The sequence below is a fragment of the Myxocyprinus asiaticus genome, chromosome 48 (genome assembly GCF_019703515.2).
Source record: "Myxocyprinus asiaticus isolate MX2 ecotype Aquarium Trade chromosome 48, UBuf_Myxa_2, whole genome shotgun sequence".
NCBI classification, from domain to species: domain Eukaryota; kingdom Metazoa; phylum Chordata; class Actinopteri; order Cypriniformes; family Catostomidae; genus Myxocyprinus; species Myxocyprinus asiaticus.
Window position 1 is genome coordinate 20,853,173 of NC_059391.1, and position 27,598 is coordinate 20,880,770.

At 37.9% G+C, this 27,598-nt stretch overlaps 1 protein-coding gene across 2 annotated transcripts; it reads left to right on the forward strand.

Annotated features, from left to right (window-relative positions):
- LOC127437587 (large neutral amino acids transporter small subunit 1-like) lies at positions 1–23,475 on the forward strand. 2 transcript variants are annotated; one of them, XR_007896579.1, is made up of 11 exons: positions 1–1,444; positions 4,170–4,295; positions 13,163–13,268; positions 13,810–13,854; positions 13,987–14,110; positions 14,952–15,055; positions 15,324–15,420; positions 16,667–16,816; positions 18,526–18,703; positions 20,543–23,157; positions 23,190–23,475. XR_007896579.1 is itself a non-coding variant. In XM_051692609.1 (10 exons), the coding sequence occupies exons 1-10, from the start codon at positions 859–861 to the stop codon at positions 20,596–20,598; spliced, it is 1,572 nt and encodes a 523-aa protein (XP_051548569.1). In that variant the 5' UTR covers positions 1–858; the 3' UTR covers positions 20,599–23,475. The 2 variants fall into 2 exon arrangements, 1 of the variants encoding a protein (XP_051548569.1); XM_051692609.1 differs by having other exon boundaries at positions 20,543–23,475.
- The last annotated feature ends 4,123 nt before the right edge of the window (positions 23,476–27,598 follow it).

The window sequence follows — 27,598 nt, forward strand, 5'->3', positions numbered from 1 at the left end:
CCGAGTCCTAGATTAAGCAGTTTTGATGGAAAAAACATATTTGTGTTAATCGATGATTAGTTACATTTAAGAAGGCTATTTGACATAAAAGGATAACACCTTATATTTTTGATTTGGTAAAAAAAAAAAAAAAGCTTTGTAACAGGTACAAAATGCTGCTGAAAATCGAATCCAGGGGGCAAATTTTGCCCCTTAAAGGAAAAGTTCATTTCTGAATCTGCAACAGGCCCCAATTTAGCAGTTCACTTGCTACGTATTAATTTTTCTATTTATAATAATCAACACAACTAAAACTAAAGTAAACTTTAAGGCGAAAGTAAAAGATTGATCTTGACATTTTTAGAATAGATATCAGGATCGTTCAAACGAAGATTACAATTAATTGGAAAATCACTATTTTCACCCTGCCCTATTAAAATGTTTAGTGTATTGTAGATAAAAAATTAACATTAACCAAGAATAAAATGCTGTAAAAGTATTGTTCATTTTTAGTTCATTACGTTAACGTATATAACCTTATCGAAAAGAATGATACCAAACTCATTTGACTTGCTAAACCTGCTGGAACACCACATGGTTAATGGAGACTCTAGAGGGCGTTATATACACCATAAACACTGGATCGGATAGAATGACGCGCTCAGAAAGAGGAAAGAGGCAGGCCGAAAGATGCTTTTATGAGTCTCTACACATTGACATACTTCATTAACCACGTTTCATTGAGTCAGTGCGGACTCCACGGTACCGCCGTGAAACAACCGAGCCCTGTCTCTAAGAGCTGACGTGCTCTACAAAGGGTCATCTTCACAAACAGTACAGCAAAACAAAGCGTTTTGCTTTGTTGGACAAGAGGTAGCAATGTCAGGGTTGAAGAAACGGAGTTCAAATGCGTCCGCGGACCGGGATGAAGACGACAAGCAGGTGATGGAGAAGATGCTCTCCAGCAGAGGTGGAAATGGCAACATGAGCCGACCAGGAGACGGCACACCCGGAAGCCCAAACGCAGACATCAGTCCTGCGGTTGGAGAAGAGACAGTCGTGCTGAAAAGAACTATTACTCTAGTAAACGGCGTGGCCATCATTGTAGGCACCATTATCGGCTCTGGCATCTTCGTAACCCCAACCGGAGTGGTGAAGGAAGCCGGTTCGGTCGGGCTGTCGCTGGTCGTGTGGGCTGTATGCGGCGTCTTCTCCACTATAGGCGCCCTGTGTTACGCCGAACTGGGGACCACCATCACCAAGTCGGGGGGTGACTATGCCTACATCCTTGAGGTTTATGGTTCCCTACCTGCGTTTCTGAAGCTGTGGATCGAACTTCTCATCATCAGGCCGTCGTCGCAGTATATAGTCGCATATGTTTTCGCTACCTACCTCCTCAAGCCCATCTTTCCCGACTGCCCGGTCCCTGAAACAGGAGCTAAACTGGTCGCCTGCCTCTGCATCCGTAAGTATAACCTGTTACCTACCTCGTTTGATCACACACACCAAAAAATCGTTTTAACATCTGTATATCATAAATAAGTAGTGTTAATGAGGGTTTAAATGAGTTCTCAACGTAAATCTCAGTTTCGACGGTTGGAGTTTCACTCAACTGTCATTCCACGTGCCCGTCGCGCGCCTCATCCTTCCAGCGCGTTTTTAATCTCCCCACATACTCACTGTAAACAAACGTATCTCTCAATTTGTCCATATTGAACTATAAACGACTTAGGCCACATTTGTGAAAGAAAATGTGTTGGTACATACATAAACGCAGTGTTTCGATATACAGAAACACTGTGTGTTGGTAGGTTCCGGGTGTGAGTATGTTGAAAAGGTGCTGTAAAATTTCATCATCTCGCGCGGATGATGTAGGGAGGAAGTGGCATGCGCTGTACAGAACCTCGGCTGGCTTTATGCAAATCACTTTGTTGCTATTTAATTTACACCTCTCTAATCATAACAAATGTTGGATGACGTTGTTTTTATTATAATATGAACAGTACTGATATTTTAAAAAGATGCAAATCTAGTAAATAAATAAGATAAAAAAAGATAGAAAATAAAGAAAAAAAATATGTTTAATAAATTTAATATTCCCATGCAAACAACAGGAGCTATATAAACTATAATTATCAACAACAAATGATCAGGCTACTAATTCAGTTTTTTATAGTTAATTGTATTCCATAAATTGTATCCTGCTGTGAAAGAAAGGACCATTATGGGTTGGGTTGATGAACGCAACTCTGCAATCAGATCTTTGACATGTATGCTCATGTTAATATGTTAAGGCCGAGTGTGATTTACCATGGCTACCATTCGAGCAATGCGTCCCTCCTGCAGGTTTAAACCAGTCAGGATTATCAGAATTAACTCAAGCTCTAATTACCAATGGGCCAACAAATTCTCTCTTAGTTTCCTCGTTCTTTTTCCACTCCATCTCTTTCTTGAGCTTTCAGGTTTAGAGCAGATGAATGCTTGATTGGGGTACAGGAATGTATTCTTTGTTATTGTGGGTGAGTGAATTAATTGTACTGACTAACTGCTGTAATCTCGCCCTGTTGCTTGTCCAGTCCTTACATAAGAACCAACATGATGAGACAGAGGGAGGTAAAGAAGACTTTGAATGTAAGCTTTAGCTGAGTATCAACAGGTTATGGATGCTACACACTTCATGCAAAAACTTGACGTGTAGGCTATACATGCTGGATGTAACCGAACTATAATCGCATTATCTAGGTCTGTTAGTTTGATTTAGCATAAACCAGACTGGTACAATTTCAGTCGGACCATCAACACAGTTACATGACATTTTAAAAAGACAAATTATTGCTTTAGTCTGACTGAAATCGAACTTTTAAAGTGCGTGTAAACACACGCAATGAGAGTTTAACCCAGTTGCTCAGTTTTATGGTCAAGTTCCTTGAGTTGAACTTCGTAGACTGGATTTTGGGCTGTTGGCATAGTAGCTGACTATTGTTCCCTTGACCCATTTTCTCATGTGTATTGAGGTAATAATTGAAAAATGGGCCTTCAGGATTGGTTTGTTGCATTAGTGTAAGCTGCGTATCCATGGGAGAGGCCCCCTGAGTGGTACCATGTTCTTGCTGTAGGGGAATTCAGGGAGAAACCTCTGTCTGATGATGCCTACTTTATTAAGAATGCTAACTTTAATGCCAGACAAAGTAATACAGCTGTGTGTTTGTGAATGTTCTTGCATGAGGGTACCCAGGTCTTACTGTCCTACCTGATACAGACCCCCTTTTGTATGTTATGGCCATACAAAGAATACCAGGCTCTGCCTCTCAGTTAAGTGTCCTGACTGATTTACAGCTAATGCTACTTTGAATTGTTTGTTGGTTAATCATTTTTAATAGGGAGCTTGGAGGCAGGGAATGGAGGCTGAAGTGGTATGAAATCAGGAGTTTTATTCCCTCAAGAATCTGTTATTTGGTCTACAAACTTTTACACATTTCACACAAGGTATTACAGTCACCTAAAACAGATTGCAATTAGTTTCTTTATAATAAGTATTGAATGAGTTGCCATTTTATATTCATATAATTAATATACATTTATCATGGGATAAAAGGTAGATTTTTATGTTAGTGCAGAAGGTCATGTTATGCTTTGTAATTAAGCCAATCAATCCTATTTGAAAATGTGTCACATAGTAGTCCAGTCAATAGACTTTCTCTTAATAGCACTGAAGTAGAATTAAGCAAACAAAACAGCACAGTAGGTGAAAAAGTAGGGTACATTCAAATTAGTAATATGATTCAGCCAAAACTCTATATCTCTATTTATACAGATAGTTTATCATATTTAGAGTCACTGAAATTTACAAGTGGTGCTGCTGACAATCTCAAAGCTTTTTGGCCTTTTCCCAAAGTTTGTTTGGTGTCTTTTAGTCCATTCAACTGATGTTTAGAGTACAAATTTGACAGCTAAACCATTTCCTTTGTATAGTAGAATGATAGAACATGCTGCCACATGTACCCAAAATGTAAACAGCACTTTGAGGATGAGGCCTTCTGAATTGAAGTGTGGCTGACAAATTCTACCGTAATTAGTTTACCAAGTATTTAGGTTAACTTCTTCTGAGCCTCTATTGTGAAAGACTAAAAATAACAAATTATTTTTCTATCTCTCTCACTCTCTCCCTCTTTCTTAATTTCTCTCCATAGTGTTGCTGACTGCTGTCAACTGCTACAGCGTGAAGGCTGCCACGAGGGTCCAAGATGCCTTTGCTGCTGCTAAGCTACTGGCCCTGGGCCTCATCATCATTATTGGCTTTGTGGAGATCGGCAAAGGTGGGTAACACATAAACACATTTCCTACATGTATGACAACAATCAGTCACTTATCTAAACAAGAGAAGAGCTTAAAATAATTTTCCAGGCTCAATATGGATATGCCCCTTTCACTTTTATTGTAAGTTCATTACTATAATCAAAGAAATGGAATCACTGTGCTCTACCAGTTTAGGGTGCATAGATTCACAAAAAAGTTTTAAAATGACACGCTGAAGAAGGCTGTGAGGCCGAAACGTCTGTGTTCTCCTGTACTGTGAGATATGAATAAAATGTAAGAATCTGAGAAAAAGGAATGCGGATCATCTTGTTTTTGAGACTGGTAAAAAGTTCATTACTATAACCTCTTTGCTTGTTTTTCCATCTGATTTTTGCAGATGGAAAGAGTGCATGTTTTTAATGTTCAGACTGAGGTTTTTTTTTTTTTTTTTTTTCTGATATTAATACATTTGCATTGGCTCCAGTAGGCTACAGTTATGACATACCATTTCGACAAGCAGGCTAAACAGTTTTTATTACAGTTATCTGCGATTGACAGTGGAATATACAAGAGCTTGCTTATACCCTACTAATTGTACCGACTAACTGCTGTAATCTCGCCCTGTTGCTTGTCTAGTCCTTGCATAAGAACCAACATGATGAGACACAGGGAGGTAAAGAAGACTTTGAATGTAAGCTTTAGCTGAGTATCAACAGGTTATGGATGCTACACACTTCATGCAAAAACTTGACGTGTAGGCTATACATGCTGGATGTAACCGAACTATAATCGCATTATCTAGGTCTGTTAGTTTGATTTAGCATAAACCAGACTGGAATATACAAGAGCTTGCTTATACCCTAGCAGGTTTGTCTAGACCTTGAATTTTTAAATCAGAGAATGTTTTTCTACTCTACACTAATCTTGATTTTTTTAACTTATCCATGCAACATTAATAATTGATTTTCAGGGGCATTTTTTTACATTTATGATGGCATTTTTACTTAACATCTAAAAATTATACTGTCATTCTTTTATACAGATACTTAAGTTTAAATAATTCATTAACATAAGTTCTCAGTCTGAATAATTAGACTGAGAGTATATTTCCTCCTACCTATATAAATAAATCAACATCAAATTATATTTTACGTGGTAATGTTTATAACTTGGTTTAGAATAGAATATTAAAAACTCATAAGTTATAAAAAAAAGAGACTGTGACATTTTTTACCACCATATTTTGAATTTCAGTGGCATTTTTGCCCTGAGCCTCCCTTAATTTCTGACCTAGTGTGCCTTCGATGTTATCTTATGAGATCTACCTCACAGACAAAGCATAAAATAATAACCCTCATGTTGGTCCAAACACGGATTAATTTCTTTCTTCTGTGGAACACAAAAAGAGATTTTTTTTATGAATCTCAGAGCTGCTCTTTTCCATACAATATAAGTATATAGTGACCAGGGACTTTAAAGCTCCAAAAAAGACAAAAAGCACCATAAAATTATCACAAAAGTAGTTTATACAACTTGTGTGCTTTTTTAAAGTCTTCTGAATCTGAACAAAAGTGTGATAAACACACCAATGTTTCGAGATTCACTGATAATCTTTCCCTTTGTTGTATCTTTCAAATCTCACCCACGCTTGAACATATTCAAACTTGGTTCTTGAAGATGCCTTGCGCCAAGTTTGGCATCAGTAATGTCTCATAACCGAGCACCAAGTTTTAATTTGGAATGTTGCGCACAATAATTTTGGGTTAACTGACCCTTAAAAAAAAATATTCTAAACATTTCTAAAGGTCTGTTCGGAAAAAGAGGATTTTTAAGTCAGAAATGTAGATTAGCAAAGCTGTACACATTTCTTGCATGTCTATGTCATTGTCTGATCCATAAACAAAGGTGTGAAGCTGGTACTACTGACTCTATAATGTATGTGAGTCAGCCAGGCAGAATGAAAAGTAGGCAGGACAAGTTACATGATTACTAGATCACTAGTTCCCCTTTTCATCTTTTCATCTCCTCAACACCCACTCCTTCCAATCTTAGTGCCCACAGCTGTGGACATGTAGTGACAGACAGCGTGTAAATGAAAACCTCACCCAAATTAAGCCAAGTCTGCCAAATTCTGTCCTTGCCTTTACTTGGGTGTGTCTTTTTTTTTTTTATCTTTTTTTTTTTGTTTTGTTTTTTAGTAGTCTATTCTGTGAACTGGTTCTTTAGTTTTGTTGCTAAAGCTGCCACATGCACAATTTAACAATAATTCAGCACTGCCCACCTCTTTCTCTTTCGCTCAATTTCTCAGGATGGGACATACTGTAGCTCTGTTCCAAAACCAAGTGAGTTGCCTACCTAGACAGCATTCTAAGGCATCATAGGCACGATTGTGTACGAAAGATGTTCCAGAATGTAGGCAGCAACATTAGGCTGCCTTCTAAGGCCACGTCCACGTTAAACTGTTTTCAGTTTCCTAACGTCATTGTTTTCCAAAGTATGCGCTTTGGAGGATCTCACATTGGTTGCGTCGCGTTTTTAGGCGCTGCGTCAAGTTAAACATAGATCGATACTTAGAAAAAGATGTCTTAAGATTCGGAATTGCGCTCCATCCAACTGTGTTTGAATGCAAGAACACGTTCTCATCTTGTGCTATTCCTAGCAAGCCTGAGTGTAGTTTTTTGTCTGTACAGCTTTGCGTTGCCTATACAGCTGGAGTTTTGCTTACTGCCTCCTTCTGAAAATAGATGGGACTTCAAGCTTAAATTGTTTAGATTATAGGAATATTCATTATTACAGTCCGGGGACATGATTAATTGTGTACACTTTTTAATGCCTTGATTTTTTGTAATTATTTGCACTGAGTTAACGCAGACAACACTAATAAAAATGTTAAATTTAATAGAAAATGTAGAATTTTACCCAATATTTGTGTGTGCTGTGTGTTTTTTTGTTCATTTGAGTATCACATTAGCTTAGCAACATGCTAACATCAATCATTATTGTAATAAATTGTGATCTGATTCTCTCAGGAGCTTCACATGACAAGCACTATTTGTACCTTTTGTTTTAAATCAGTAACTTGTTACTTTTTCCATCAGATGTTTCATTTCAGTTCGGATGTTGTGATTCCTGCCCATGTAGACAGTAGACAACAACACAGCTCACTAGCTTTTTGCACAGAGCCTCGGCATATTTGTGTGTGAGGTTGATAACTAAACACCAAAATAATTGTGCATACAGTGACTTATCTGGTGGATATTCCAGAATACGATGCCTGTGAATTTGAACCAAAGAAATCAGACAATCTCAGATATGTGAATGGCTAAAATAACAATCACCCCATTTATTTTACTTCTGAAGCCTTGCTGTGAAAGAGCTGTTTAATTCACAGCGTCATCCTCTCTGACATTTCCTCTTTCTTTCTTCGCACATAATTCTTCTGTTCGACTACTTAATAGAGGCTACCACTAACACTTCTCTAAATCCAGGAAAGGTTTTGGAGTGTATTCAGTGTTTATGTTTGTTCTGAGAGAGGCAGCTGTCCTTAATTCTGTTACATTATTATACCTGACCAATTCAGCCATTGCTTAAATATAACAAGACACCCCAGTGGTTTGTCCACCATCTGTAACACCCTCTGGCACTGCAGCTCGGCCCACAGAAAGGAAGTGAGCCCAGCATTTTAGAGCCACTCCTCACTCCTTTTTTTATTGTTTATTATACAAGAATAGCAAAAAAGTCCTTAAAAATCTGACATCAAATTTTAATGACAGAGGTCCAACAATATGCAAAAATAATTAGCATATTGTAGGCTAAATAAGAAAATGTTTACATTTAAATTTACATTTATTCATTTGGTAGACGCTTTTATCCAAAGCGACTTATAAAAGAGGAAAACATAAACTAATCATCTTAGGAGACAGTGGTATGAAAAAGTGCTGTATTACAATGTATCACTAGCATCATAATAATATTCAAAACAGAATAAAGTGCAACAGGAATTTTTTTTATTTTAAATTTTTTTCTTCAATGACTGGTTAAGTGCTCATGGAAAAGATGTGTTTTTAGTCGTTTTTTGACAGAGAGTGAGTCAGCTTCACGGATGGAGTTGGGAAGTTCGTTCCACCAACGTGGTACGATGAAGCTGAAAGTCCGGGAAAGTGTTTTGGTGACTCTTTGTGTTGGTACAACAAGGCGACGTTCCTTAGCCGACCGCGGGCTTCTAGTGGGCGCGTAGCTCTACATAAATGATTTTAGGTATGCTGGAGCAGACCCAGTGACTGTTCTGTATGCCAGCATCAGAGCCTTGAATTTGATACGTGCATCAACCGGTAGCCAGTGAAGAGAGACAAGGAGTGGTGTAACATGTGCTCTCTTTGGTTCATTAAAGACCAGACGTGCTGCTGCATTCTGGATCATTTGCAGGGGTCTAATTGCACATGCAGGGAGGCCTGCAATGAGAGCGTTACAGTAGTCCAGTCTAGTTATGACAAGTGACTGGACAAGCAAATGTTAAATGTTGTAAATGCATAAACAAAAACAGAAAAACCCCTATTTTAGACTGGGCAAAATATTGTATTAGCCATATGTCCTAACTAAGCATAGTAAATGAAGTTGCATTTTATTACTTGCATTTTGCATTGGTTTTTCCCTGTTGACAGCAACCCTGTCAAGACAGACCTATGACCTGTTTTTGGGTCGTGACCAGGGCCGCTGATAAGGGGGGACAACTGGACCTTTTATCCTGGGCCCGAGCTTGAGGGGGTAGGGGGGAGGGGTCCCACAGAAAGTTTTTTCCATATTGTAGAGCGCATTTAAACGCGTTCAGCAGGAGACGTGGATATAATCACGGAGACAGCGCACCGGGGCAGCGTACGTCAAGAAATGTCCCACACTGTCTCGTCGGTTACCTAACTTGAGAGGGGCCCACTGAATACATTTTGTACCGGGCCCAAGAATTTCTGACTGTAGCTCTGGTTGTGACCCACAGTTGAGAACCATTGTGTTAGAGTTTTGTGAGTTTGTTTTAATGCCCTCTTCAGATTGAATCTATGCAATGTAAGCTGAGATCTGCTGTCTAAGCGTTTCTCTTAGACAGAGATCAAGCTCCTCTGAGCTGTTGTATTCCTCTCAAGCTCAGGTCTGAGCTTGTAATACTCAGTTTATACAATGAGTTTAAACAGGCTTTCACTCTTGCCCTATGCCTGACTGCCTCAGTCCGACAGTCACACACATACACACCCCTTGCCTGGCACTCACTCTCATGTCATGTGACCAGGCAGCATTGGCCTCCAACGATCACACTGCTCTGTCACATGAGTTTGTCTGGGGCTCCAGTTATTCCTACACACCAGACATGTTCACAAATCCCTCTCAAGTCTTGCTAGACCAAGTTTAATTCAAGTCTCAAGTCTTTTTCCATCCTGGTCTCATGACAAGTCATAATAATAGTGCGGGATGGCAAAATCGTACTCATACAAAAACATAAAACTTTTACTCCCATCGAGAAAAATAAGGACACCAACGATCAAGGTTATTACAATTTGTGCTAAATTTAACCCCTGACCCTCACCTAATCCTACCCATAAAGTGTAACTCCTTACCCAAACCCTAAACCTAACCATGGTTTAATCGAAAAATAACTTTTGTGTACCACAGAAGAAAGAAAACTTTGGGGTTTGGAATGAGATGAGGCAGGCGTATAACAAGTTATTGATACACATCAGTCATATGTATTGCATAAATACATATGGAATTTGCAACCAAATTTGTTCACAGGCGTTTTCCTTCTTGGTTCTTCGTTACCCTGTTGGATAAGGAGGCTAGCTAAAATTGAATGCCTGCATTGTATCGAAATTCTGTTTGTTGATTGGTTGGTCTCTATGGGAATAAAAGTTGTACCTTTTCTTACAAGCCAAGTTGTGCATTATTTTACGATTTCGCCATCTTGTACAAATTATTACAAGTTATAATGAGACTATGTTGCTTTTGACACAAGTCCCAGTCAAGCCTAAATGTCTTTTGGTCTCAAACCCCTGTCTCAGAACAATTAATTTCACATATTCTTAAAAACTGATTATTTCTAATGATTTCCTTGTTCATCAAATCAAACTTGACCAAAAGAATTATATCTGGTTTGTCGGGGATGTGATCTAGTGGTTTGTACATATCCTCTGAAATGTTACCTAGTGGCACTAATGCAGATGACACGACAGTTCGAATTTGGGAATCCCTTCCCCTGAATTTTCCTTATCATTTTCTGTCAGCTCTCAACTGTTCTCTAAATAAAAATTGCAAAAGGCCAAAATTAAAAGATATCAGGTTTCACTTTAATCAAAAGACAGTTTCGTTTTTTCATTCATTCTATGTTGGGGGCATGATTTAATATGGGGTGGAAAACAGTTCCGCTTTACCATGGTGACCCATTTATTTTCTATAGGTAAAACAACAGATTTTTTAACATTTAAAATAAACGTTGTATGCTTATCGTGTGCTAAACTTTCTGGTTGATTAAAGCCTTTAAATCTTGAATATCAGTTGATGCCATTGTGTTGAAGCACTGCTCTGGAACATTGGAGAAACTGACCTCACATTCTCAAATGAAACAAAGAAAGAAACAATGCACGAGACTCCCTTATATTGAGAAACTCTTGGAAAATATTTTAAGATATGTTGCATCACAGATCACTTTTTTTGCAACACTTCTATTCATCCCTCTATTTCGTCAAACCTGAAACAGATATGGTGTGTTGTTAAACGAGTTTCCTTCTGACCACTGCACACCTGCACTTGTTAAAGCCCAGTTCACATGGTCACCGATTTTGTCGCTTGATTCGACAGGAGAATCAACAGTGACACGAGTGAAAGTGACCATTGGCGACAGGATGTGGGCGTGTCAAGAGATGCGACAAAGTTGAGAAAAGTTTAACTTTATGCAAATGCAGAGCGATATCACGCCGGAACAGCCAATGAGAAAAGACAGTGGAGCTCACGTCATCTGTCTCCTGTGAGATAATGGAGAAGAGTGCAGGAATGATGGAGGATTTGTTGTTGTCATCGATTTCACTGTTCTATATCATGTTTCTGTAACCACTTACATGGATATAGAAATCAGTAATGCGTAGAAAACCATGGCAGAAATTATCAGCAATCTGAGTGAGTTTGATTGATACATTGACAGATCAATCTTTGTGTTGATATAATGCATTAAGTATTGCTGCAGTTTATAACACTTTCCCATCCAGAATGCTCATTTTTAGTGGCAAATAAACTGATTTCTTATCAAATTGGACAATGTACCAGAAATTGTTGATCTTGTTCATGACAGGATGCATTGAGCACAGCTGTAGTTTATATAAAGCAATCTCCCCTGCAGTTTGTTCATTATTAGTGGCAAAACAAATTATTCCTTGTTGAATAAGAATGATATATTTGTTTTACTGGCAATCTAGCTCAACTGTGATCTAGCTCAACTAGCTCAATCTAGCTTAACTATGGCCAGTTGTGCAGCCAACCAATAACGTTAGTGCGACAGCAGAAGGAACGCCCACTAGCGACAATAATTACAGAGAATAGCAACATCTATAGACAATGAAAATGGGGCTTAGTTGCTAAACAACGATGCTACTAGTTGCACTGCTGGCATAACCTGTTAAAAGGGTGGATTTTCATGTCCATAAATTGGACCCATATGGCCTCTTCTGTGAGGGACGCCCCCCTTGCTCTACGACCTGGATGTACGTCAAGGCTTGATCTTCCCCAGCTTTCTCACGGGAGTGACAAAGAGTGGGCCCCAGCATGAAAAAACACCAAGTTCATCTGTTGATTCAGTGGGAAATTCACTAGCTTTGTGTGTTTAAAGGATTAGTTTACACAAAAATGAAAATTCTGTAATTTTTTTTACTCACCCTCATGTAATTCCGAACTCCAACACTTTGTGAACACTTAATGAAAAATTCACTAATTTCGCTAATTTTTTGTGACTAAGGCTTTCAAGCTACAAAAATAATGCGAAAGCACCATAAAATTGTTCCATACGACTTGTGCACTAAAGAAGTTCCCGGGTTCGAGTCCCAGCTCAACTGGGCTCAAACCGTGTTTGCGTGGGCTTCCTCCGGGTGCTCCGGTTTTCCCCACAGTCCAAAAAGACATGCAGGTTAAGTTAATTGGAGACCCTAAATTGCCCACAGGTGTGAGTGAGAGTGTGAATGTGTATGTCTGTGTGTGTTGCCCTGTGATGGATTGGCCACCTGTCCAGGGTGTTTTCCAGCCTTAGGCCCGAGACAGCTGGGATAATCTCCAGCACTACCCACGACCCTGCATAGGATAAGCGGCTATAGAAGATGGATGGATGGACTTGTGCACTATATTCCGTGTCTTTTGGAGGCATTGCTTTGTGTAAGGAACAGACTGAAATTTAAGTCACAATTTACTGGGAATCTTGACATGTGCTCTAGTATAGCTTTGTAAAAGTGGTGGTAGTGGTGGGCTAAAGGACATAACTGGTAATCAGAAGGTTGCTGGTTCAATCCCCACAGCCACCACCATTGTGTCCTTGAGCAAGGCACTTAACTCCAGATTGCTCTGGGGGGACTGTCCCCCAAAGACGCTTTGGATAAAAGCATCTGCCAAATGCACAAATGTATTGTTCTTTTGAGTCACATCTTTTTAATGAATCGATTGATCTAATTCACAAAATCAGTCTGAATGATTCATTTACTTAATTGTAATTTTGTTTTTCATACTAAGCTAAAATATGACTTCAAAAGACTTGTGTTATAGTGCATGAGTCATATGGACCAATTTTATGATTCTTTAATGGTATTTTTGTGTGCTTTTGAATGTAAAGTAAATGATGACCGGTTTCACACCGTTTGTTATGTCACAGGTGATACTACTGATCTCCTGCCTGCCAATTCATTCAAAGGAAGCAATACAGACTTTGGGAACATCGGATTGGCTCTTTATAGTGGGCTGTTTGCCTATGGGGGATGGTAAGACAACAGAACTAGAATGACATTTGGAATTAGAACTAGGATTAAATCAGAAAGAATTAGATTTTGATGTTTAACAGGGTAAATCACAGGTATAGTGTTACATATAATTAATTAATATAATTAACTTAATATAGTTGAAGCCAATGGGATGTGTGCAAAGGTTACTTAGAAATGTAATAGGATTAAAAACTAGTTTTATTTCTACTTTCATTTCTCTTATATTATTAGTTTATTTTCTCATTTCGTGAAAAAAAACATTCTTCAGGAATGTTAAGAGATAAGGAAGAGTAAGGCCATGTTCACATTAACACTTTTTGATTAATAAAGCAATAATTTTTGCAACATTTACGGCTCTCACCGAAAACGCTCCCTAATATGGCATTCTTTGGAAATAATGACAGAAATGAAAATGTATTAGTGTGGACATGACCTACGACTTAAGTTTGAATTTTATTTTAATTTGTAAGAACAGGATATGTTTGATTTGTTTTGCTAATTCATTTTCTCACTTTTTTTTTTCTTTTTTTTTTTTTACCAGGAATTATTTGAATTTTGTCACAGAGGAGATGATCGAACCATACAAGTAGGTCAAACAAATGCTCAAAAAAACCTTAAGATGTGTTTTGTAAATGAAAAGCATTGTGAAGTTCTTGAGAGTGGTGGTTTTTGGAAGAATGGATTGTAAAATGTTTTCATATGTGCTGGTGTGCTGCAGAAATCTGCCTCGGGCCATCATCATCTCTCTCCCCATCGTCACTATTGTCTATGTGCTGACCAACCTGGCCTACTTCACCACCCTCTCTCCACAGGACATGCTTACATCTGAGGCTGTTGCTGTGGTAAGTGTCACCATATACTGTAGATATCAGTATCAATTAAATCAGGAAGACTTGCAGACTTGAGTGAAATTTAAGATGACATTTATTTGATGAATATAAAACAGAAATGTAAGTCTCTCTTTGGCGTAAGCCCCATCTGGCGGTCCGAAGAAATTGTACTCGGAACCGTCATATCCTGCCTGAGATAGGAGGCAGGGGCGAGGAGCCTACCCCCCTGCAGGACGGGACTCGACTGGTGGTGGTGGGGTGGTGGAGGTTGCCGCGTTAGCACACTGAAACAGCAATATGATAGATTGTGAGCAGACTTATAAAGCATTGGCTTACATGTGATTGGCTAGGAGTTACCTAGCTAATGGTGCGATGATGTACAGCTGCTAGTCTTCCCGTTAGAACTACGCTGCGCTTACATTACTGAATAAGTACTGAATACTTATTTGGAATTCTACAGTTTAAATTCATGTGGATCTCATGAGCTTCTCTGTTGCATATTTCATCCCAAAATCAACAGAAAAAAAAAAAAAGAAATATAAAGAAACATAATGAAAATGAAGTCTATTCTTAGGAGCATTAAGATTTAATTTGTATTGTTATATGAATTTATTTTTATTGATATTTAAAATATTACATTTAAAGTTATATTCAAAATATTTACTTTTATTTATATTTAAAATATTAAAGTAATTATATGTAATGCTAGTATTTGTACCGAATTTAATTTGATTTAAAATAGCTAATTCCTTCATAAGGTTCACCCATTCGCTTCCTATTTTTTCTATTCTAATTTTACTTGCTGTTCTTATTCCTTTTTGTTATCATTTGATAAATAAATTGTGTTTTCCAGGACTTTGGAAACTACCACCTGGGGCCAATGGCTTGGATAATCCCAGTGTTTGTGGGGTTGTCCTGCTTTGGCTCTGTGAATGGCTCCCTGTTTACCTCATCCAGGTAACACACACACACACAAACTCACACACACTTGTTATAAATATCCTGTATGAAAGAGGTCGCATAAATCAGATCACTTTCCTTCATTAAAGCCATGTATTTGATTAATCTGTTTTGTTAGTGTTGTTTTGCAATCACCCTGCAGCTTTTTCCACAGCAAATGATCATTAGGTTATCATCAAGATAAGTTTATAATGCTCACTCTTTCTGATAACCATCCTAATGGCCAAAACTGATCTGTCTTTCTGTGTGTGCTCTTTCCCTTCAGGCTGTTCTTTGTGGGTTCCAGAGAAGGTCATCTTCCCAGTTTGTTGTCGATGATCCACCCTGACCTTCTGACCCCTCTGCCTTCTCTTATATTTACTGTAGGTGTCTGAGAGCGACCACAACACAGATACTATCGTTTCAAAAATCTAGGGAGGCGCCTTGCTGTCTACTGTCTACACCAGCACTCAAATAGCACTCCTCATATGTAGCACACAGGAGACTCAACTCACAACTGATTTCAGTAAAGTTGGATGTAAGCATGTTGCAAACTAATGACGTAGTACTCTAAGAAGAATATATAAGCAAACACATACAGTATTTGGGGTAAAATCAGCATTCCCATGGTCATGGAAAACCCAGTGAATTTAAAAATGGTGTTTTCCAGGCCTGGAAAAGTAATGGAAATAAATCAGAATAGAGGTAGACAGATATATCGGTTTTACAGATTAATCGGTCCCGATAGTGTTTTTTGGAACAATCAGTTATCGGTATAAATCTCTGCTGATAGTTGCTGATGGTTTTTCCAGCGTGGCCAGCACTGGAGAAGTCTACAGTATAACAACGGCCTCTAGAAGTCAAATAAAAACAATCATTGACACCTCGTGGGGATTTGCTCTGTCTAAATATTTAATGATTGACAGTATTCATCCATATTTTAATCCTCGCTTTAATGTGTATTTTGTTATTTTGATTAAATAATCAAGTGTTCTAAATTGAAGCGAAGCCATGCAAAGAAAAATGCAACTATATGGAAATGTGCCCCGTCAGCACATACACAAAACCCTATTTATGGTGAGTATAGGCTGTAAAAGCTTAATTTAGTTCATATGTAGTGCAGAGCATTTTAATGGGGTAAAAAAAAAACTTCCTGGTGTGTTTCGTGCTTGTTTATAATTATAAGTTGTGTGTTATGCATCAAATCTTCATTTTTTTCTAGTTATTATTGGAATTTGGTTTCACAATAAACTGCATCTGGGATTGTATTCATTTTGGACACTTGTAGCTTCTATGTCTGTGGCTGTCATTGTAAGAAAAGAATACGTTTTTATTTTTATTTTTTTATAATCGATTTTAAAAACTATCGGCCGATTAATCGGTTATCTGCCTTTTCCACCGCATTTGTTATCGGTATTGGCAAAATCCACTATCGGTCGACCTCCAAATAAAAACTCATGGAAATTGTTTTTGTTCATTTTCTAGATTTTATGACCTTTGAAGTAAAATGTACAGAAACATTGGACCTATATATATGTATGAACAACTAGGTAATAATGTTGCTGAATTCTGAATTTTTACATTCTGAAATGAAATATTGAGTAGCCTTTGCTTTCCTTTCTTTCACAGTGCATCATGACACTCCTCTACGCATTCTCCAATGACATATTCTCAGTCATCAATTTCTTCAGCTTCTTTAATTGGCTCTGCATCGCCATGGCGATTCTCGGCATGATGTGGTTACGCTATAAGAAACCTGAGCTGGAACGGCCAATTAAGGTGAGCTGGGGTGCGGAGCTAGTTAGAAGCAATCAAATGACTTTTGATTGGCTGACCATCTGCCAATCAATTGAGATGGATTGTCGAGGGTGAACAAGGTCATCACAGCCTGAAACCGGGCATAGCCAACAACACAAGGGTAACACAGACCCTTTTGTAAGCCCTGCCACCCCTCTATCTCTTTCATTCACATTCTATCTCTGGTTTCTTCCTCTGGACTCAGTGGCCTGAGCTCATCTACCAAATGCAGAGGCTTGTTTATCAAAGCATGTTTGGAGGCACTGGAGTGAAAGAGGCCATTTGCTTAACACTCATAATCTTCCTCTCTCTATCTCGTTCTCATTGCTGATCTCATTAGGGACAGTTCATTGTCTGATTAATTCACTGTACTACCCACAAGGTTGGAATTCTGTGTCCTTCTCTGTCCTTAGACACTTTGATGGATTCCGTGATTGAATACTCTTAATCATTTTTAATTTGGAGAAATCACTTTTTTATAATATTTTCTAAGAAAATAATTGATTAATTTCACAGTAATTGCAATTCCTCAATACGTTATATTCTGTATATTCCACAATATTCAGGGCTGCTGAAAGTCTTGATGTTTTCTTGATGAACTTTTTTAATTAAATGTGTTTTACATGTACTGTATGTATATCAATGTCAATCAACTATAACATTTATTTAAATGTAAATACAAAATAAAGATGATTATACAGTTTGATGAAAATACAAACTAGGCTAAATATAATAATTTTATGTAAAATATTCAAAACTATAAATGTAAATAGTATTTTAATACTAAAATATCACTGCTAATGTGAACCTAGTACAATCCTTTCAAAAAACATAAACATTTAAATCCTAATTATATCTTAATACATTAATGTTGCGTGTTGCCAGTATCACAAAATGTTTTGTATCCCAACTTTTCTTATTAATTTTTTTTTTTTATCAAAAAAAGAAAAGCTGATCTTTTTAACATCTCTTAAAAATTAATAATAGCATAAAAGCCCTCTCCAATGATTGAGAGTCAGTGGGTTACAAGCCACATTGCATTCCCTAGAAGTTGCATATTAGGGCATTAACAGTCCATGAAGAAAGTGTTAAGCCATCTGTCAACAAGCTAAACCATCAGTGGCCCATTCTACAAAATCTTAACTAATTCAGCAGATCACATCATTCCTGCTGTGGAAGTTTGTGATGAAGTTTTTAGAAGTAAAAAAGCTGGAAGAGAAGGTTATAAAAAGATTTGCAAAGCTTTGATTATCCCCCCCCCCCCAGAAAACTGGAGCTCTTTCATAAGTCCATTGTATAAAAATGGAGAAAACACAACACAACCAAAACATCAAAGAGCAGGATGTCCAAAATGAGTTTAATAAGGACAATGAACGAGACGTGACCAATAGGCCAGCTACAACACTGAGCTGAAAGCTTATGTAATGTATATTTTTAATTTTGCAGAAATGATTGTCTTGATTAAACACATTTTCATTCATAAATGTTCAAAAGAAAATATTTTGGTGTGCTAAATCTTGTAACATTAACAAAATATGGAAAACGTAAAACTTTCTGAAGGCATTGTAAAAAGATAGACACAGACTGACTATTGACCCAACAATTTAAGAGATAGCAGTTTAATTGACTTAAATAGTCAGTAACTTATTAGTTTAGGTATTGACTTCTGATCACCTCTCTCTGTCTGCTAGGTGAATATCCTGCTGCCCATTTCATTTGTATTGGCCTGCTTGTTCCTCATCGTGGTTTCTATCTGGAAAACCCCTGTTGAGTGTGCCATTGGATTTGGAATCATTGCCACGGGAGTTCCTGTGTACTTCTTTGGTGTTTGGTGGCAGACCAAGCCAAAATGGCTGTTGCAGATAATTTGTGAGTGTCTCTGATCTTGTGTATTTTTACGGTATTGTGAAAAAACGACAGTTATTAGCCATTTAAATTGACAAAAAGACATTCTTGAAAATTTGAAATGCTCTGTAGGTATTGACGGCTAACCAGTTATCTTTAAACATAATTTCTAACTTGACTTTAAGGAGAAGCCTCTTACAATCTCATCTCTTTTATTAAGGATATATGGACTCTAAGCGCAGCCATACAATAGGAAAACTGATAAATACACAACAAATAAATAAGAGGTATATAATAAGTGAAGCTCCAATACAGGGCACAACACCGCTTATTAAAGCGCAGAATGCTTTAATAGAAGATTATTGTGGATGCGCAACATGAAGTTCACTGCATCCAACAGTATTTTTTCTTCTACAACATTTCATTAAAGCAATCCGATGTCTATCGGACACCCCACCATAAAGAATCATCAAAAGACTCCATAAAAATACCAACACACTCACACGGATAAATCGTACAGATTCGGTTGGCTAAATCGTATGAAGTCATTCGAGTTGGGTTGAAAACACTGTCCTTTAATCTGTCCACTACACCTCACAAAAAACCCTGTGGACTATGCATAATAACTGGAACATTGCTTACAGCAGGCGATTTAAAGTACGATAATGGCTAAAATTGAAAAATGTATGACTAAAATTAAGCTTTTATAGTCTATATATTGTTGAATGTGGTGAATTTATACACAAGCAATGCTTTAATGAGGATGATTTAAGATGAAACTTTTCAAAGTTTACCACGCAAATAGTAAGCTGTAAGCACGCTTAAACATTACAAAAAGTTGTATCTCTCAATTAATCCCTTAAAAAGCACTACAGTTAAAAAATATTAAACTCACTAGTTGGTTGTTGGACGACTTGTGGAACATCCTGTCCCATTTGTAGGATGTGAAGTCATATATATATATATATATGATATTTTTGCCATGTGTAAACATTTCACAGTTTTTAACCATAGATTCTAAATTCTTACAGTTTCATTAACATTTTTAATCACGGTTAATAGTGAAACCGTTTAATTGCAACATTCCTAATAGCAACATGTATAACACAAAGAAAGCTTATGCAAGTAAGATGTGGTATCTTCACCGGAAAAGTTAATCCGACAATTGACCCTTCGCTAAGCCCCGCTTTAAAAGTGCTTCTGACCAATCCTGTGTTAGCAACTGTTGCCCTGACACGCATTTGCTATTTTCCAATGAGAGCCTATGGAAGTAATGTGTGTTTGAGTACTTTTAAGTGGGATTTTATCAAAATAATCCAAAAAATGTAAAGAACGTTGTTGCCGGGTCATTTGTAATAGTGACATGGGTTACTCAGAAATAATATACGCAGTATTTTTCTTTCTTTTTAAAAAATAAATCTTAAAATAAATCTGGAGAAGAGCATGCTATGGATTAAACTGTGTTAGCCCTCATTCCCAAAAGAACATAACATCTGCAACAACACCTACATTTGCTCCAAGGTAAATTAAAGCTAATAACTGTACTTTTATTTATGTGTTGATTCAAGTCATAGTAAAAGCAATAGTAAATAGAGTTCACAGCATCAAAATGAGCATGTTATGAGACGTTATAAGCAGTTCTGTTCACTTACGCTAATGTTATTAGATGTGTAATATTTAGCCAAAAAAACGCATTGTTCACGGCAATCTCCCATTCATTCCAACGGGGAGTTCTGCAGAGCTTGTCAGAGCGAGCGACCGTAACCAAGGAGGGCGGAGCTTAGAAAAGGGTCAATTTTACGCCTATTTGTCAGGTTTCAATGTATAAAAGCGGATGTTAACTCATTGTTTCTCTCTGTCCAGTTTCCGCCACGGCGATGTGCCAGAAGATAATGGAAGTGGTACCTCAGGAGTCCTAAAGACCAAATGCCCCCTCCATGCACAAACTCAAATCTCCTCCCATCCACCCTTACTGTATTCCTCAACTGCCTCACCTCTTTATGTGTGAGCCAGACGAAAGTCTTATCCTGCTGATGATGATGGCAAAATCTGTATTAACCATGACATATGAGACCAGACAAAACATAAGCGTCAAGACCTAAGAGGTCATCGATTTGGGATATCGATTTTGTCAGTCTATCCCTCAACCAAATCTATTATACTGTAAACATTTATATTTTGAGTAATACAGTATGTTTTCAATCAGGATTTTCAGATTCTATTTTATTTTATATATTTTTGGACCATTTAAGATATATGTGTCATATAACCACTGCAGCATCGTTATTGAAGTCTGCAAGTGGTATTCTTGGTCATCCCTTTATTTAGGGTCTCGTTTTGCCCTGCTTTCAAATGTGCATATGTTGGTGTGATTGTTAGCTTCGTGTATTTTGCTTTCAGCTTTTGTTTTTCGAAATGTATGCGAGGAAGAGCGCATACCAAGCTGAAAGCATCTTGCTCTTTGGAGGCGCCATTGTCTCAACACTGTTGACGGCTAAAATTACGATCTTCTCTTGAAAGAAATGTGAACAAATTCTCAACTTGGATCATGACATAATTTCATCAACGAACTCACACCGTTTACCATTGGCTCTTCTACAGCAGATATGACCGGTTTGCTGTGCCTTTTCTGTCTGTGTAGAAATGCATTTTTTTTACAATCTTGTTGATACGACTTTATATTTCAACAGATTTATTTTTGATAGGTTATTGCAGCTTTTTTACACCGTTAGCAAGAATTCCAAGGAATTTCTCTCTTTTTTTGTCATGGCCATCTGATTGGTTTCATAAAATTCATTCTTTTTCCTCTTCTTAATGTTATTATTATTACTACTGTTATTATAGTGAAAGGCAAAGGCATACAGTATTCAGAAGTTCATCAGAATACCAATCAAGTCCATTAGCAAAAGCCTTGCTGCATTATCTTACCTCAGAAAACTTTTGTTACACTCCTAGACCTGATTTTATATTTTGTATGCCTAACTATGATTTTAAGGAGCGATTGGACACTGTTGTTTTTCAATACAAATATACATATAGATAAATATACATGAAGTACTTAGCACTGGATTCTGGGACACTATCCGACAATGAATTTTCTCAGATTTTATTTCATTCCCTCATTTTTACAATTTGTTTTATTTTTTTTTTATACAAAGCACAGTCAGTTGCTTGCACGTTATGGACCTTTTCAAGAAAAATGTCCTTGTGTATTAATAAAGATACTTGTTATTTCTGAAATAAATGGCTGTAGAGTTGCGGCATTGGTTTACTTTTTAAAACAGTTTGTTGCTGCATATGGCATGCCGGTTACACCAGGAAGTTACAGCATGTTTATAATGCACCTTCACAGGTATGGTTTAATTTACCCTAACAAAAGTTTGAGGTTTTCGTGCTTTGTCAGTTTGCGGACTGAAAAAAAAAAAAAAAAAAAAATGGAACATTTTGCTGTAAAATACATTTGTGTGCATGACTGTGTTTTGGATTTGGATGGCTGCACTTGCGAGATGAATGCAGTATTTTTGAGTTAATGTAGTTTTGCTCAGTGGTTGAATGGATGTTTGTTCCTGTACCGAATCAAAATCTATGTGAGAGAAAATTTGTAATTTTCTGTTTTTGTTTTTGACGGGGAAGTCTGGGTGTTACGGGGATGTTTGAGGTTAAGAAGATGTGGCGATGAAGGCGATGTTCCGTTTAAGACAAAACGGAAGTCGTGGGACACAAGGAAGAATAAATAACATCACTCTTTGTTTATTTTGATTATGATTACAGAAACAATTTCAAGGTTTCTGATTGGAAGGAATCAAAAAGACCTTTGCTTTTCTTTATTGCTCTTATGTTTTTAGTGGGTGTTTAGATAATGAAGCTTGTATTATTTAGAGAACTACAGCAGTATGACTAACACTCCAACCAACAAAGACCATCTTATCTAATTGAAATAGTTATATAGAAATGTACTTATAAGTATTTATTTATTTCTAGGGTCAGACAGTTAGTACTATAATTAATTAAAATAAATAAATAAATAAAATGGTTACTGATATTTTTCTTTACTCTCCTTAATGTTTTTATTTTTGTATATTTTTTCATGTTTGTTTGTTTTTTGTTTTCCCTGAATTATTATTATTTTTTTTAACTGTAAATGTATTTTGTATGTGATGGCTTGGCTTAGTTTCCGTTGATGCCCATTAATAGTTAATCAAATTAACTGCAGATGAGTCTGTCCTGCACTGACTTTGACCGTGTGTGAAACCAGATGACATCACAGTGACTGCTAGACAATTATCACTAAAATCATTTTGATATTTTTATTTCTGGGAAAACTGATGCATGATACTTGATCACCACAACTCTGGCATTTCAAAGGTTATTTTTGGATTTACTTTTAATAAAAAGGAAAAAAAAGATTATTCCTTAAATATACAGTATGATTGATTCTTTTGTGTAAATGTATGATGTGATATTTACATTTAGTAAAAGTAAAACAAAAATATGTTCACATTTCTTTCAGCATTCCATCTGTTTATACACTCCAGTACAGCAACGTTAAAATCTTTGTACTAGAACAGTTTCACAACATTCTCTGTTACTCGCACATAGTATTGGCAAGCATACAATCCCCTCTGCTGAGGGCAGTCTCAGAAGAAACCTTTCATGTGTGATCACTAGATGCTATGTTCACTGAACAACACTCATTGTAGTAACTGGATTCTAAATGGTTGTATCCTGTTTTCAACAGTCTGTCCCATCTCTGTGGTGTACAGTGTTTTTAGTAATAAAATAAATCAAAGAAGAGAGCTTACCTTGTATCTATCTATCTATCTATCTATCTATCTATCACCTGTGTCTATCTATATCTATCTATTTATTGTCGCTCTGTCCGTCTATTCACCATCCTTCCATCCATTTAATCTAAAGTTGGGCATATACAGTATATGAATAATGTTTAAGGTTGAATACTGCCTTGGCACATGGCTGATAATAAGTTAGTAATAATGTAAAGTCAGCCAGTCATTATTGCAAATAAATAAATATAGGCTATATTATCCTGCTTATTAGGCTACATGGCTACTTAACCATAAATAGACATGAATCATTGATTTAAGTTAAAATATTTTATGTGAGAAGAATCAATTGACATAGACAACAGTCAGTTATACAGTTATATAGCGGTTTCCCAGGCATTCAAAGCGCTTTACATAGTATTGTGGGAATCTCCTCAACCACCATCAGTATGCAGCATTCACCTGAATGAGGCAGCCATAGTGCATCAGAACTCCCACCACACAGCAGCTATTGGTAGAGAGTAGAGTGATGTAGCCAATTCATATATGTAGGGGACTATTAGGAGGCCATGATGAATATAAGGACTACATATTTGACAGTATGGCAATAAATAAAACCAAATGGACCTCAGATAGGCTGAGCATAGATGGCAGGTTTAAACTGAGTAATAATGCTGATATTGCATGAGATCTTGACCTGTGACTGGTTGTCTACAATAGACAATTCCCTGAAGTAGGGAAGTTGATTCCTTGTAGTAGATTCCTGTTGCTCGTGACTCTTGAAAAGTGGGCTCATGATCTGGGCTCGTGCGAGTCTGCCTCATGAGATGCTGATCCAAAAACATTTTTCTCCTTAGGGTAGCCATAATAGCTCTGTACTCTCACATCAGCTGCTGTGGCCTAAGGACAGCACTTGCATCATGTGACCTGCAAGGAAAAGATTAGCCAACCTCACCTGACTTCCTCGTAGTTGTTTTAAAGATTTAAAAACAGTAGTTTCTTCACATTTGGTTAAACAGCAGACTGATTCAGTGATACAGCATGAATGTCAAAACTAATCATTCAAGACCAAGTCTTAAAGGGATAGTTCACCCAAAAATACTACAGGGACAAGATTGAAGGACAGTTCAACACCGACTCTAGAAGCATGTGGCAGGGAATTAATATCATCACGGACTTCAAAGGGAATAAAAACTCCGTCGTGAACACCGCTGCCTCTCTCCCCGGATGAGCTTAATACTTTTTATGCTCGTTTCATGGGAAATAACACCACCCTCGCGGAGAGAGCTCTCGAGGCTGAAGCTACAGAGGTTAGTTCACTCTTTGTCTCTGTATCGGAGGCAAATTGATCCTTCCGACTGGTGAATATCCGTAAAGCCGCGGGTCCAGGCGGCAATCAAACCTAGGCCGCGTCATCAGAGCGTGCGCGAACTAACTGGCTGGTGTTTTGACAGACATTTTCAACCTTTCCCTCTCCTCGTCTGTGGTCCCCACATGCTTTAAAACGTCCACCACTGTGCCTGTACCAAAGCAATCCAAAATCACATGCTTAAATGACTGGCGTCCTGTTGCTCTGACCCCCATCATCAGCAAATGCTTTGAGAGGCTAATCAGAGATTACATCTGCTCTGTGCTGCCTGCCTCACTGGACTCACTGCAGTTTGCTTACCACAACAACCGCTCCACTGATGATGCCATTGCATCTACACTACACACTGCTCTCTCCCACCTGGAAAAAAGGAACACATATGTGAGAATGCTGTTTGTAGACTACAGCTCAGCATTCAACACCATAGTGCCCTCCAAGCTTGATGTGAAACTCCGGGCTCTGGGTTTAAACAGCTCGCTGTGCAGCTGGATCCTGGACTTCTTGTCAAGCAGATGCCAGGTGGTTAGATTGGGCAGCAACATCTCCTCATCACTGACCCTCAACACTGGAGCCCTGCAGGGCTGTGTTCTCAGCCCACTACTGTATTCCCTGTACGCAGATGACTGTGTGGCAACACATAGCTCCAATGCCATTATTAATTTTGCTGATGATACGATGGTGGTAGGTCTGATCACTGACAATGATGAAACAGCCTAGAGAGAGGAGGTACACACTCTGACACGCTGGTGTCAGGAGCACAACATCTCCCTCAATGTCAATAAGACCAAGGAGCTTGTGGTGGACTTCAGGAGAAAAGACAGAGAACATACCCCATCACCATCGATGGAGCATCAGTGGAGAGAGTCTGCAGCTTCAAGTTCCTCGGTGTCCACATCACAGAGGAACTCACATGGTCTGTCCACACTGAAGCCATTGTGAAGAAGGCTCACCAGCACCTCTTCTTCCTGAGACGGCTGAGGAAGTTTGGAATGAACCACCACATCCTCACACGGTTCTACACCAGCACTGTAGAGAGCATCCTGACTGGCTGCATCTCCGCCTGGTATGGCAACAGCATTGCCCTCAACTGCAAAGCCCTGCAAAGGGTGGTGCGAACTGCCAGACACATCATCGGAGGTGAGCTTCCCTCCCTCCAGGACATATATACCAGGCGGTGTGTGAAAATAGCTCGGAGGATCATCAGAGACACCAGTCACCCGAGCCATGGGCTGCTCTCACTGCTACCATCAGGCAGGCGGTATCGCAGCATCAGGACCCATACCAGCTGACTTCATGACAGCTTCTTCCCCCAAGAGACTTTTGGACTCTTGATCTCTCACGATCAATATACATCAGCACTGCAATTTATTACTCTTATATCTCACACCGGACTGTCATAAATGATATTCTCTCTTAACAACACACCAGCAACTGACTATATACCGACAGCCTGGATGTCAATACAGCACAATACAAACTACTGTATATTTTATATATACTATTTGTATTGTATACTGTGTATTCTATATTGTGTGTATGTGTATTCTGTATTGTGTGTATTGTATACTGTACATTGTATATTAGATATGTAAATTGTGTTGTGTAAATCTGATGTTTATTGTAAATTGGTATATGTCTCATCACTGTCATGACTGCTATGTTGCTCGGAACTGCACCCAAGACTTTCACCCACTATTGCACTTGTGTATATGGTTGAGTGACAATAAAGGGATTTGATTTTGATTTGATTGAAATGAAAATTCTCTCATCATTTTCTCACCCTCATGCCATCCAGGGTGTGTGTGTGACTTTCTTTCTTCTTCAGAACACATATACACATCTTCAGAAGCTATATACTAGGTGTAGGTGAGAAACAGATGAATATTTAAGTCCTTTTTTACAATAAATCTCCACTTTTACATTCTAGTGTGGTTGTGACTTTCACTTTTACATTCAGCCACCTACTGGTTGGGGCTGGTCAAAGGTAGAGATTTACAGTAAAAAAAAGTTCTTTAATATTTATCTGTTTCTCACCCACACCTATCATATCGCTTCTAAAGACATGGACTTATCCACTGGAGTCTTATGGATTACTTTTATGCTACCTTTATGTCATTTTGGACCTTCTGAGTTCTGTTCACCATTCACTTGCATTGTGAGGACCAGCAGAGCTAAAATATTCTTCTAATAATATTTGTTTGTATTCTGCAGAAAAAAGGAAGTCATACACAACACACAATATATACAGTATACATATATAATTTGTCTCCAGCCCCCAGTGAGCAAGCCATAGGCCTTAATGTAATGCCAATATTAGTTATATATGTGTAATTCAAGACATGGTTTTATTAAGTAAATTGAGTAGATTTTGGTGACCTATGTTTAAACTAAAGGATTTTTTATGAACTGTAAGAGTAATAAGTGTAAAAGTCTTTGAAGTCCATTGACTGAGAAAGTGCACATAGATGCATAGTCCTTTGTTATTTGGCTGATGAAGGCTTTAGTAGGCAATTAATTTATTGTCTATGTATTCCATTTTAAGAGAGAGTGTAGTCCATCCTATGACCAAGAATATACAGGCAGAGGTCAATGATATGCATCGCAGTCCAGCTGGAAGCATGTGGCAGTTCATTTCCGGTGAAGACCATCCTAAGTCCAAGGCTCAGGCAGTGGCCTGTGAAGTATCCCATGTTTTACGGTTGGAGTAGGCAGCAATTTATGCTCTGTGAAGTCCAACGCAGTAGACTGAAGTGATGTCTGGTTGGC